The sequence below is a fragment of the Ovis canadensis genome, chromosome 9 (assembly GCF_042477335.2).
Source record: "Ovis canadensis isolate MfBH-ARS-UI-01 breed Bighorn chromosome 9, ARS-UI_OviCan_v2, whole genome shotgun sequence".
Taxonomy (NCBI): domain Eukaryota; kingdom Metazoa; phylum Chordata; class Mammalia; order Artiodactyla; family Bovidae; genus Ovis; species Ovis canadensis.
Genome location: NC_091253.1, coordinates 83,230,754 through 83,245,156, shown reverse-complemented (window position 1 = coordinate 83,245,156; position 14,403 = coordinate 83,230,754). Strand labels below are relative to the sequence as shown.

The following is a 14,403-nucleotide window of genomic DNA, read 5'->3' as shown; positions in this document are numbered from 1 at the left end:
TTCCCTACGGTATTACAAAGACATGGAATACAGTTAATTGTGCTGTACAGTAGGTCTGTATATGTAATCTATTTTACACATGAAGTGTGTATATGTTAATCATAAACTATTAATTTATCTCTCCTTTACCCCTCACCCCATGATCCCATTTGGTAACCATGTTTGTCCTCTGTGTCTGTGAGTCTATTTCTGTGTTGTAAATAAGCTCATTTACATCAAGTTTGGGTCTTTTAAACACAAGCTGCCCATTCTCCTGCTTGGCCCCACAATGGGGACCTTGGGATAAACTCTACTTCCCTTCCCCACCATCCGGTGCCAATAGGTTAGCTTTACTGTGTTCAGGCGAGTGGACCCAATTTAAGTTCGAAAACAGTGTGGAGACTGAGAAGGGTAAAGAATTATGGCCATTCTTTTTGCAATCAATCTATCACCGTGCCCTTTGCAAAGTGACAGAGGACATTTAAAAGCAGCATCTGACCCTGGTTTGGTTTTCATTTCCAGGGACACAGGGAGCATGGGCATCTGGACCTCAGGCACCGACATCTTCTTAAGCCTTTGGGGGACGTATGTGTCTCCAAGAAGCCCTGGATGGATGGCCTTTACCCAGCACGTGGGCATTTGCTGTTTTGTCGCTTTCATTTCCGTGGGCCTCCTCTCTGGGGCCTTCTACTGGTTCCTGTCCTCATTCACCACCTTCATCACCTCCTGGGCGGCCACGTGTGTCCTGCTGTGCTGCTCCAAGCACGCACGGTGTTTCATTCTGCTCTTCTTCCTCTCGTGCGGCCTGCGTGAAGGCAGGAACGCTTTGATCGCTGCCGGCACAGGGGTGGTCATCTTTGGACATGTGGAAAATATCTTTCACAACTTTAAAGGGCTCCTGGACAGTATGACTTGCAACCTGAGGGCAAAGAGCTTTTCCATCCATTTCCCACTTTTGAAAAAATATATCGAAGCAATTCGGTGGGTGTACGGCCTTGTCACTCACCTGAGTCTATTTGATGATCTTGTGTCTTGGAACCAAACCCTGGAGGTCTCTCTTTTCAGTCCCAGCCAATCCCTGGAGGCTCAGCTCAACGACACCACGGACAAAGCCCTGGGTGTCTTGTACCAGATGGTGACGGCGACGGAGGTGCTGTGCTCCCTGGGGCGGCAGCTCCTTGCCCTCACAGGGCTGCTGCTGGTGCTGCTTGGCACTGGCCTCTTCATGAAGCGATTCTTGGACCCTTGTGGCTGGAAGTTTGAGAACATCTACCTCACCAGGCAATTTGTTCAGCTGGATGAAAGGGAGAGGCGTGAACAGAGGCCCTGTGTCCTCCCGCTGAATAAGCAGGAAAGGAAGAAGTATGTTGTCATCCCATCTTTCTGGCTGACTCCTAAAGACAGGAGGAACCTGGGCCTGTTTTTCCTCCCGGTTCTTACCCACCTCTATATCTGGCTGCTATTTGCAGCCATAGATTACCTGCTATACTCGCTCATTTTCTCCATGAGCAAACATTTCCAAAGCTTGCCAGGGCTCGAGGTGCACTTGAAACTGCACAGACAGGTAGGTGCTCTTAGGCCCATCTCACCTGGTATCCTAGCTGCTTGCTGTCTCTTTGCAAAAGATAGTGAACATCCCAAGGAAGGGCAGTGTTTTATTTCCTTCCTGGATCCCCAGTGCCTGGCATGGAGCCTGGAATGTAGGAAGAGCCCCAAACAAGTTGGTTAAACTGAGTTGAAACCCCAGCGTTATACGATAACGTTCTGAACATCTTTGATCACGGCATTAGTTTTCTGGGGCAGCCATGTCCCAACAAAAAAGACCATGGTTTTTGTTCATCCCATCTTTCCTCTTTTCCATTTTTTCCCTGTGGCAGTTTATGATTACATGGACATTTCAGGGGGCTTCCCAGGGGGCTTCCCTTGCCACTTCCCAGGTACAGTGGTAAAGAATCCACCTACCAGTGCAGGAGATGCAAGAGACTTGGATTCAGTCCCTGGGTTGGGAAGATTCCCTAAGGGAGGAAATGGCAACCCACTCCAGTATGCTTGGTTGGAATATTTGCCTTGGACAGAGGAGCATCGAGGGCTACAGTCCACGGGGTCACAAAGAGTCAGACATGACTGAGCCCATTCTGGACATTTCAGAGGATGTGCACGCTGTCAGATACTTGTCTTACTTGTGTTTAAACCCAGTCGCTGTGGAGCTGAGCTAGGTGGGATGTGCTCTTGTGTGTCTAGTGTATGTGTCTGTGTGCAAGTGCACACACAATGTGTAGAGCTGTGTGTGTTTGCACATGCGTGTGTGTAGGAATGTCGTGCATGCTGGGTGGTCCCCTGTTGCCATGCATCGGACTTTCTTCCCTCTTTATGGAGCTACAGTAGGTTGTGCCTCTGCCGGGGGATATCTCGGAGGGGACAGAAGGGGAGAAGGGGACCTGGAAACCCTCCTCTGAAACCCCACTTCCTCCTGCGGTGTCTACACTCTCCCTCCATTTCCTCCTGGTCAGCAGGTGCTGCCTGGCCCCTGTCCCTCCCACTCCTGGGCTGCATCTCAGAGTTGATTACTCTGAGCATTCCCTTCCCCTGAAGACTTCAGTTAATTACAAGAACCCCCCATTGCTAAAGATATCTGGAGCAGAGTGGATAATGGAAGCAGAGTCTCAGATGGAAGCCAAATAAGATTTCTCAGGCTGGCTGGATCCTGGGGGGGCAGCTGGTAAAAGAACGCCTCCTTCCCTCCCCCACAGCCCATCCCCTTCCCGTAGTCCCTTTTTTAACCAGCTCCTCTCTTTCTTTCTCTTTTTGCTCCTCTCTCATCTGTTTCTCTCTCAGCCAAAACCCATGCCTGGTTTGTGAACTCTCATTGTTTTAGGGGGCGGGGTGGGGAGACAGGAGTGGGAGAGGGAAGCGATCTATGCCTTTTGAAAAAGGCCCAGAAACTTCCCAGTGACAGTGTCCTGACAAATACATTTTTGGGTGTTGTTGCGGGGGTCCTGGGGATGCAAAGATGTCTCAAGTGTGAGCCGCTCACGATCTGGCTGGGGGGAGGCCGCCTCGGACACTCACAACAGCAGGGCAGTGGGTGCTGGGACAGCCGTGAGTATGAGACTGCTGTTCCGGCTCCTCTCAGACCCTGCTGCGGAGCCCGGGAGACCGTGCCTCCAGCGGCCGGCTTCCGCGTGACTGGCAGTGCCTCTCTTAGTCCTGGATGTCTTTGGAGATTTCTGATCCCTCTGTCGGGGCAGATTTGCAAAGCAGTCAAGCAAGAGGAGAAGGCAACGGCAACCCACTCCAGTACTCTTGCCTGGAAAATCATATGGACGGAGGAGGCTGGTAGGCTGCAGTCCGTGGGGTCGTGAAGAGTCAGACATGACTGAGCGACTTCCCTTTCACTTTTCACTTTCATGCATTGGAGAAGGAAATGGCAACCCACTCCAGTGTTCTTGCCTGGAGAATCCCAGGGACAGTGGAGCCTGGTGGGCTGCCGTCTATGCGGTCGCACAGAGTCAGACACAACTGTAGTGACTTAGCAGCAGCAGCAAGTAAGAGGGGAAACACTGGCTCAAGGCTCCTCCCACTTTCATATGATTTATTTAAAGAAGAAAGATGGGAGATGATGTGACTAGACCTGGCTGGATGGCTGGGCACTGTAAGAAAAAAGTAGCTACTAGGTTGCTACTTATTGATCACTTACTGTGTGCCCAGCACCAGGCTGCATTAACTTTTTAGGACTGTCTGCTACCTGAGCGAATCTTTTCGTTTGTGACTCGATGCCGTTCTGGCAAATTGTTTACTTTGGAGAGGCAAACACATTTTAAAACATTGGGATACCATGTAATACATGGCTCTGTATTTTGAGAGTGTCTTCCACACTGCCCTCCATCAAGCCCTTACAAAAGTGTTGACTCAATCCTGATTCCCAACTGCAAAATCCCCAGTTAGATTCCTAAACTAAGTAATTTCTTTCCAGACTGGACACCCGCTGCTTTTTTATTGCAGGATTTCTCATCATTGACTCAATCGATGCGTTTGTTTCTTCAGCGGTATTAAAAAGAGTGCATGCCTTTGCTCTGGGGACTGAAAACTCTCTACTTAATCTCAGGCAAACTGTCTTTTTTTAAAAAGAGAAGAGGAGAGGCAACAAGAAGGCTTTCTCCTGCCTAGCTACAGTGCTGGGGAAATTGCAGATTGGACTTGACATTTGTGTTAAAGTCCCTGGATTGGGCTTTCCAGATTTTTCACTGGTACTGGGGTGAATCCAAGGCGGATGGTGTTCTCTGGGTGTGGTTGGGTTCTTTTCAGAAGTCATTGCCGGCTTTTGGGCCCCAGGGCTCTGGGGCGCTGGGGTGATAATAACTTACTAAGTATTCCAGTCTGTAAGGTTAATGCTCCATCCCCAAGGTGCTTAATTTACACTGGGAGCAGTTTATTCATGGGCAGGATCTGGTCCATTAATTCCTGTTTTACCAAATTGGAAAACAGATCCACTGAGAGATGATGTGACTTTCTCAGGTCAGGGAAAAGTAAGAGCTGAATCAGCACACACGTCTCCTGCTGGTGGCTTGTCTGGGTGGCCCAATGTCATCTGCCCTCTAGGTCAGTTTGATGAGGGCAGCTGGCTTATTCTGTTGCCTTCAAGCAGGAAGGAATGCACCCCTCCTAGCATCCAAGAGAGATGAGAAATTGTCCTATTTTGAGACCTCTATAAATAGGATTTTAGAGCCACTTTCAGTAAATATACTCTTTTTAGTATCCTTGCATCAAGAATAATTCCACCCCATCCCCGCCACTTTAAGCTCTAGAAGGGTGACTGAGAACATAATTTAATGCCTACACATCTTTATGACCTTGTGGTCTGCTGACGGGGTATTTGTCAAGATGCAGAGACTATGACTGGGTCTTGATGGGCTCTGCTACAAAAAATCCCTTTCAATTGAGCTAAAACCATCTTTCATGAATCCCACATAGTCTAAAGTATAGAAACAGGTGTTTCATACATGGGTTATGCAGTCAAAATTATTAGAAGAGGACTTTCCTGGTGGTCTGGGCTTCCTTGGCGGCTCAGATGGTGAAGAATCTGCCTGAAGTGCGGGAGACCTGGGTTCGATCCCTGGGTTGGGAAGATCCCCTGGAGAAGGGAACGGCTACCCACTCCAGTATTCTGGCCTGGAGAATTCCATGGACAGAAGAGCCTGGCAGGCTACATAGTCCAAGGGACGCAAAGAGTCGGACAAGACTGAGTGGCTTTCACTTTTTTCTTTTCCCTGGTGGTCTGGTGGTTAAGAATCTGCCTGCCAGTGCAGGGGACATGGGTTTGATCCCTGGTCTGGAAGATCCCACATGCTGCAGAGCAATCAAGCCCATGGGTGTGCCACAGCTACTGAAACCGCAGAGCCCTAAAGCCTGTGCTCTGCAACAAGAGAAGCCACCATGATGAGAAGCCCAGGCGTCGCAACTAGAGGGTAGCCCCGATTTGCCACAACTAGAGAAAGCCAGGGTGCAGCAATAAAAACCCAGTGCAGCCAAAAATAAATATATAATTTTAAAATCCTTTCAAACGTTATTAGGAGAAGGATTTGCTGAAGCAAACAAATTCCTCTGCTTTCTTCTCAGAGCCTTCAACAGTCTCGTGGGCATCATTTCTCTCTAAAGAAGAGACAGAGCAAATAGACTTACCTGATATCCTTCTCTCAAGGAAATCTATATTTCCCCAAATCCACTTTGCAAACCACTGCAGTAGCTACAACTAAAACTCCTCCCTTCTTTACTCCAACCGTTGCACATAAAAGGAGTTGGAATAGCTCCTTCCACCAAAGCTCCCTGCACGTTTTAAGATAAATGCTCCCCGCTGCAGAGCAGTATAGAGAAAGACTAGGGCAAGGTATGAAAATGGCATGGATCTTGATGTTTTTATTCTTTCATTTTAGGAGCAAGGGACTCAAGACATCATCCATGATTCTTCCTTTAATATATCTCTGTTTGAACCGACCTGCATCCCTAAACCGAAGCTCCTTCTGTCTAAGACGTGGATTCCTCTCAGCATCATTCTTGTGATACTAGTGATGCTGGGACTATTGTCCTCTGTCCTGATGCAACTTAAAATCCTGGTGTCAGCATCCTTCTACCCAAGCGTGCAGGGGGAGCGCATGCAATACCTCCACGCAAAGATACTGAAGAAAAGATCAAAGCAGCCAGTGGGAGAAGTAAAAGGGAAACTGAGTCTGTACTTTACAAAGGTAAAGCTGAAATGGGGGTGTAACCTGTAACTAGGGAAATTTTGAGCTTCAAGGGCAAATGGAACTTCAAAGCACTCTTTCAAGTTTATGTTAAGGCTTATATCCCCAGCAATAGATGGGGAAACCCTGGAGGTGAGGGGGTGAGGATGAGGAACAGACACACATGGCTAAGTCCAGAAGATTCTACAATAATGCTGGTTGTTCCAGAAGATTCTGCAAGAATAATCCCTCAAAACGCTGATTCCAAGTAAGTTTTTAAGTCTTATGGAAGAGAAGCTACTGGGAATGCCTCCTCTAATGGCTGCTATTATTTTACCAGAGTAAATAAAGAACAGAAGGGAAGTATCTGCTGCAAGTTGGCAAACTCCAAAGAATTTGCTCATTGTCCAGTATTAAAAGACATAGGGACTGTTCTTGTAGTCCAGTGGCTAAGACTCCAAGCTTCCAATCCAGGGGACCCGAGTTTGATTCCTGGGTAGGGACCTAGATCTTATATGCTGCAACTAAGACCTGGTGCAGCCACATAAATAAACATTAAAGTTTTTTTTAAAATATATGATGATATTTATATGATATATGTATATTTATACATATGTATGATAACATAATGACTTTCACACATATATAAAATGAACACTTGTCAAAGACTTTATTCAACTTATTAATTAAAAAGGGAAGAGTAAGAAATTCCAACCAATTCAAAGAACAATTTAAATCACACACATATATACAAACCACTGAGAAGACCAAAATTAATTTGCTTAATAGATGCAAAACAGGCTTGTTCCACCACTGTGGATGGGAGGATGAGTTGTATTCTACTGGGTGAAATTCATTTGCATGCCTATGGACGAGAATTATTTGCATTGTTGCCTTCAGCCACCTACAGCTTACAGAATCAGAACATATTTCATAGACAATGAAAGACCAAGACAATCCTTAAGTAAGGATAAGCTTTTATGGCCATTTTCAAAGTCTTTTGAAAAGTTTATGTCAGTGTCAGCTGAAATAATTCTAATGCTCATTCATCCCACCTTGTGTCTTTTCAGATTCATTTCTGGCTTCCAGCCTTGGAAGTGGTTGGGAAGAAACAAATGGACATTGCCAGTGAAGACAACCCAGAAGAGACCCCACAAAGCTCTTCATCCACCCTGTGCCAGCAGTTCTTCTCAAGTCTACAGATGGCGGCCCTTCCTCATCCCCAGCGAGAGAGAACTGCACAGCGGGATCCTTCAGCAGCCTAAGTTTGCAGGGTCAAGCTACTTTTTTCCATACAGGGCTCCCAGGTAAATGGTTAAGCTGTCTGTCTCACAGACCAGGCACGTGGTCTGGACTGTGTGTCAGTGTAACAGGACTATAACCCAGGCCCTTCAAGGATGAGTCTCAGCATAGATTAATATTCAAAGAAAAAAATTAGGAAAAATCAAAATCTCTACTATAGACTCACAAGCGACTATCAAGGAGAATACACATGTATGATGCCACTTCTGTCCCTTCTCTGCCCTTCTTAATATCCTTCATGGTTATTTCCTAATCTCACAACTGTCTGTCTGCCTCCTGCACCCTTATTCAAGAACTCTTTCCAAAACTCATCTCCAGCAGCTCCCAATTTCTTCCCACCATCTCCTCTCTCTTACCCTCTACTTTCCTGGATCTCTTTGGTTTTTCCTCTTTCACCAAATCCTCTAGCCACATTTATTTAGAGAACACATTTATTAACATCATATGAAAGACTGGTTACAATGTTCACCTTGGGCCTCTTTTCAGGATACTCAATATACACTGTGCAGCACAGAGACATATTTCCCCTGTAATACCTAAGGAAAAAAATACTGATTCTGTTTTCTCTATAGTGTCCAAGAAGGAAAGAAATAAACAGCAAATTTTTTAAACTTTTCATTTTGAAAAACGTTCAGACTTACAAAAAAGTTGCAAAATAGTACCATATTCCATCTACCCATCACCCCTCATCTCCGAAAGTTACCATCTTATATAACTGCAGCACAATTGTCGAAACCAGGTAATAGCATTTGGTAAATGCAGAATCTACAAAACTCATTGGATTTTCACCAACTGTCCCACTAATATCCCACTAATGTCCCAAGGACTGGTCCTTGATCCAGTCCAGGCTCACGCATTGTCTTTGTCCTAGTTCCTTACTCTCGTCTGATCGGGGACAGTTCCTTAGCGTGTCTTTCTTTTTCTTTCATGACCTTTCTTTTTCTTTCACTTCTGAGGCGTGCTGCCAGTTATTTGGCAAAATGTCCTCTGATTTGGGTTTGTCCGATGTTTCCTAGTAAGGAAACCCCGGAGACGTATTTTTTAGCAACGGTACTGCAGAAGTGCTGACATGCTCTTCTCAATGCACGAGATCAGGGGTAGGTCATGTTGACATGCCTCGTTACTGGTGAGGCAAACTTTCTTTGCTTAATTAAGATGGGGTCCACAGATTCTTCCACTGCTGAAGTCACTATTTTCCCTTTGTAATGAATAAGTATGTCGTGAGGAAATACTTCGAGACTAGGCAAACATCCTGTTTCTCATCATACATTTACCCTTTGGTTATTGCATTCAAGGATGCAAAACCAAATAGTGCCAGCCAAATAGTGATTTTCCATTTTCATAATATCTTCTACATTTTTAAATTGAAATTCTACATTATCCCTAGAAAGAAACTTTTTTTTTCAAAGACAACTTTTGTTTTGGGCACTGGAGTAGGCATTTTACACATATGATCTCATTTATGTTTCATGATCATCCTGTGAGGTTGGTAGTATTACTTCTATCTTCTTGATGGGAAAACTTACCCTCAGAAACCCTGACTTGTCTTGCCTGGGATGGGGTCTTGGCTTCTGCAAGTTTAAAGTTCCCAGATGATTCTAACGGTCAGCCAGCACTGAGAACCATCATTCCAGGAAGTTTTTCATTGCAGTTCTTTCAATACAGGTCGTCAACGGTGAAATTTCTCTAGCAGAAGGAGCCTACATTAGAACTCTGTCTGAGTCAGCATTTCCCAAAGTGTGTTCCTCAAACCACTAATCCCTTAGTTGTTTCATAAAAGAGATAAATGATGTTAATAAATCCGTATCAGCTGCCTTCCAACTTTGAAGATCCATAAAGCATGTTGATATAATTTTTAAGACTTAAAAGAAACCCTATTATAATAGATCTTTGAGAAACCCTATAATAAAGGAATATCATATAATTTTGTTTCACCCCAAGTTTTCTCAAATTATTAAACTTTGGTACAATTTTAATTGTAATAATTATTAACAGCACATAGGACCAGCTCTAGAGCCCAAACTCTGATAAGTGCTGATTTAATTAGCATAACTTTTTGACCAAAAAAGACCTGTGGTGAAGATAAGCTTGTAGTTTTGGATTTTATAAATATTCTAATGATTTTATGCTTTACTGTATTTTCTAAACAAATATATATATTAATAAATTGACACAATATGTGATATTTTTTTTTTACTCACTTGGCACTTATTTCTCCTAGAGAAGGGATCTGCCCCACATTAACCAAGGCAAAAAATCAACTGCTAAAGTTAGAATACACTCATACACAAAATAAACTCTAAATAGCCTAAACATAAGACATGATACCATAAAATTCTTAGAAGAGATCATAGGCAAAGCATTCTCTGACATAAATTGTACCAATGTTTTCTTAGGTCAGTCTCCCAAGGCAATAGAAATAAAAACAAAAATCAACGAATGAGACCTAATCAAATTTACAAGCTTGTGCATGGCAAAGGAAATGATAAACAAAACAGAAAGCCTATAGAATGAGAAAAAATATTTGTAAATGACAAGGACTTCATTTCCAAACAGTTTACACAACTCAACAACAACAACAAAAAAAAACAAACGACACAGTCAAAAAATGGGCAGAACACCTGAATAGACATTTCTCCAAAGAAGAAATACAGATGGCCAGTAGACACATGAAAAGATGCTCAATATTGTTGATTAGAGAAATGCAAATCAGAACTACAATAAGGTACCACCTCACACAGTTCAGAATCGTCATCATTAAAAAGTCTACAAATAACAAATGCTGGAGAGGGTGTGGAGAAAAGGTAACCCTCCTGTGCTGTTGCTGGAAATGAAAGTTGATGCTGCTGCTGTGGAAAACAGTATGGAGGTTCCTCAGAAAACTAGAAATAGAATTACCACATGATCTAGCAATCCCACTCCTGGGCATATATACAGAGAAAACTATAATTTGAGATATATGCACCCCTATGTTCATAGCAGCACTTTGTACAGTAGCCAAGACATGGAAGCACCCTAAATGTCCATCAACAGAGGAATGGATAAAGAAAGTGTGGTGCCTATATATCAGCACAATGGAATACTACTCAGCCATAAAAATACAAAATAATGCCATCTGCAGTAACATGGATGCAATTAGAGATTACCATACTGTGTGAAGGAAGTCAGAAAGAGAAAGACAGATACATTACGATGTCACTCTTACGTAGAATCTAAAACATGACACAAATGCACCTATCTATAAAACAGAAGCAGACTCCAGGACAAATAGGACAGATCTGTGGTTGCCAAGAGAAAGGGGACTAGGGATGGGAGGAGTGGGAGATGGGGGTGGCAGGTGTAAGCTCTTCTATATAGGGTGGATAGGAAGGTCCTGCTGCACAGCACAGGCTTCCCAGGTGGCCAAGTGCTAAAGAACCCTCCTGCCATTGCAGCTTAGATGTAAGAGACGCGGGTTTGATCTCTGAGTCAGGAAGATCCCCTGGAGGAGGACATGGCAACCCACTCCAGTATTCTTGCCCAGAGAATCCCATGGACAGAGGAGCCTGGCCGGCTGCAGTCCAAAGGATTGCACAGAGTTGGAGAGGACTGAAGAGACTTAGCACACATGCACTGCATGGCAAAGAGAAGTATGTTCGATACTCTATGCTGAACCATAGTGGGAAAGAATATTTTAAAAAGAATGTGTATATATCACAGAATCACTTTGCTCTATGGCAGAAATTAACACATTATAAATCAATTATAATTTAATAAACTATTAAAAATACTACTACTACTCAACTTTTAGAGAAAATTGGATCCTCAGCCTTTCTAAATTCTATTAATTAACTAGCTTACTTATTTACCTAAAAATATCACCTTTATCCACAGCAAAAATTTGAACAGGGCACATAGAAGGTGCTGGGGATGCCCAGATAACTCACCTTTGTCCCTGCCTCTAGGATGCTTTCAGTCTAGTCAGGAAGACGGACGTATGCTTAGACAATAAATATGTGGTAGCTTTTGCTAAGTCCCAAGGGCATGGAGCAGACAGTGCCTTTGGGGAACAATGGCCTGTTTCTCTGCCCTCATCTGAACGCTCTAAACTGAATGCTCTGTTTATGCCACTTCTCTATGAGAAGGACACTAAAGGGATTGGTAAAGGGGTCTTAATTTCCTTGAAACCAAATTACCTTTCTGAAGTAGCAAAATCCCTGTTGTTTCTAATGGACCATGACTTTGAACAATTCGCCAGATACCTGGAGAATGTCCTGCTGTTATTATCTGTTAGGCATGCTTGCCCTTATTCTGAAGAGCTTCTCCCTACTGGAAGGACAGACAGGCAAAGAGGTGCTGGTCGTCAAAGGCAGTTTTGATCTTGAAAACAAGATTCAGACTTGCTTATTAGGGCCAGTCTAATGTAGGACATAAAATGCTTATTAAATTTCAGCTTATCCACTTTAGATTTAAATGAATGGTCAGTTAAATTTCTGGAGACATCTATTGTGAAGTATGCTCTCTTAATCTTGTAGAGGCAGAAAGATATTGCCCTAAGTAATTTAACACAACTTCCTTTCACCTCTAATTTTAATGGCTTATAAAACTGTATCGCATGGTCTAAATCACTATTTCTCATCTCATGAATCTGTACTTGGTGGCCATATTTTGCTATGTCATTATGATGCCCTCAGTGACTCCATATTTGTTGTCAGTTGTGTTTCTTTTTGACAGTAAGATACAATAATTCTAAAAATCTTCATACTAATACATTTCTTTTACTGTTACACTGAGGATGTTAAACATTGTCTGTCCTTTTAGACTCTGTATCTGCTGCTTTTTCTGTTGGAACCTAGTTAATCCTAATTATAATATGGGATATGTTTACATCTTCATGTATCATACATTTTTCTCTTAATTCACCTAAGAGAAAGAAATAAAAATATCTAACACCTAAGGAAATAAACTAACTTTTTCACCCAGTCAGTAATACTGACAACGACCACTGAGGTCAATTATTATTATTATTGCATTTAAGGCAAAATGACTTCCCTGGTGGCTCAGACGGTAAAGCATCTGTCTACAATGTGGGAGACCTGGGTTCGATCCCTGGGTCGGGAAGTTCCCTGGAGAAGGAAATGGCAACCCACTCCAGTACTCTTGCCTAGAAAATCCCATGGATGGAGGAGCCTGGTGTCCATGCGGTCGCAAAGAGTTGGACACGACTGAGCGACTTCACTTTCACCTTCACTTTCTTTAAGGCAAAATAAGTTTTAATGATATGGTTAACTCATTTACTTTAATTAATCTGATAAAAATGATTAGAGTCACCAATCCTTCACAATTCCTCCAAGAAAGTTAATTGTTCTCTTAAAGATGTTGGGTATTACTTAAAAGAAACCTCTCATGTTACCCTAAGACCATAATCATTAAGCCTTATGATAACATAAGATATAGTGGTGTGCATTTATATAAGTTCATACACCATATATAAATTCATCAAAGTTCATACACCAGATAATTTATTAGGTCAGCTTTTTAAATCGTTGCTTTCAAGAATGCCCAGTATCTTTCTATATTTATAAAATTGCTTACAAAAATTAAACTTGTCTTAAAATCTAAGGAAATTTGTTTAAAAATAATTATTGTAAAGATTTATTAATAATATTAATGTATTTGGCAAAGTTAGACAGGGAAACTCAAAACATTAAAAAGCAACTTTGAAAAGATTCTCATATAATTTTGGTAAATGCATGCAGAACTTTTGAAATTAGAACTTTGTACTTTTAAATAAAATGACAAGCTAATTGCTTGTTCTTAATAATATATATCATGGTTCGGAACCACTATATCTGTGAACTTTTGTAAGCTTGAATTGAAGAGGTGAATATGAAATATCTATTTCGACAAGCACCAGTTACCAAAGTCAGTCCAGGAACTATTGCAGGAGAGCACAAGAAAAAAAGAAGGAGGGTAATCCAGGATATTCATAAATTTATCACTGACATACACACTAGAAACTAATGCTGTTTTTAGTAAGCACATGCATAACTTTTTTTTAAGAGAGGTGTGTTTTTTTGACTGAACAATATAGTATTTTTAAAGCACCATATAAGAAAACAAAAGTCATTAGATTCTGAAAATGAACTGGACAGATTAGAGAGTGGCATGAATGAAAAAGCCAATTGCTGGCGAGATTGTGGAAGATCATTTTTCATAGTTAGAGTTTTTGTTTCATGCAAAGGTGGGCACAATAAAGACAGAAATGGCAAGGATCTAACAGAAGCAGAAGAGATTAAGAAGAGGTGGCAAGAGTACACAGAAGAACTATATTAAAAAGGTCTTAGTAATCTGGATAATCATGATGATGTGGTCACTCACCTAAAATCAGACATCCTGGAGTGTGAAGTCAAGTCAGCAGTAGGAAGCATTCTACAAACGAAGCTAGTGGAGGTAATGGAATTCCAGCTAGCTATTCCAAATCCTAAGAGATGATGCTGTTAAAGTGCTGCATTCAATATGCCAGAAAATTTGAAAAAATTAGCAGTGGCCCAGAGAAGGCAATGGCACCCCACGCCAGTACTCTTGCCTGGAAAATCCCATGGACGGAGGAGCCTGGTAGGCTGCAGTCCATGAGGTTGCTAAGGGTCAGACACGACTGAGCAACTTCACTTTCACTTTTCACTTTCATGCATTGGAGAAGGAAATGGCAACCCACTCCAGTGTTCTTGCCTGGAGAATCCCAGGGACAGAGGAGCCTGGTGGGCTGCCGTCTATGGGGTCGCACAGAGTCGGACACGACTGAAGTGACTTAGCAGCAGCAGCAGCAGCAGTGGCCACTGGACTGGAAAGGTCAGTTTTAATTCCAATCCCAAAGAAAGGCAATGCCAAAGAATGTTCAAATTACCATACAATTGTACTCATT

The 14,403-nt window shown here is 42.7% G+C and overlaps 1 protein-coding gene across 3 annotated transcripts in view; it reads left to right on the top strand.

The window, feature by feature from the left end:
* Positions 1 to 14,403, top strand: part of DCSTAMP (dendrocyte expressed seven transmembrane protein) — a 42,149-nt gene that overhangs the window by 10,869 nt on the left and 16,877 nt on the right. Inside the window, exons 2-5 of one of the 3 annotated variants that reach the window (XM_069600403.1) lie at positions 502 to 1,543; positions 5,910 to 6,218; positions 7,268 to 7,504; positions 9,165 to 9,423. In XM_069600403.1, the coding sequence (XP_069456504.1) occupies positions 515 to 1,543; positions 5,910 to 6,218; positions 7,268 to 7,462 (1,533 nt within the window). In that variant the 5' untranslated portion in view covers positions 502 to 514 and the 3' untranslated portion in view covers positions 7,463 to 7,504; positions 9,165 to 9,423. Of the gene's footprint in view, positions 1 to 501; positions 1,544 to 5,909; positions 6,219 to 7,267; positions 9,694 to 14,403 lie in introns of those variants that run through there. The other 2 variants (XR_011259040.1, XM_069600404.1) reach the window with 2 other exon arrangements.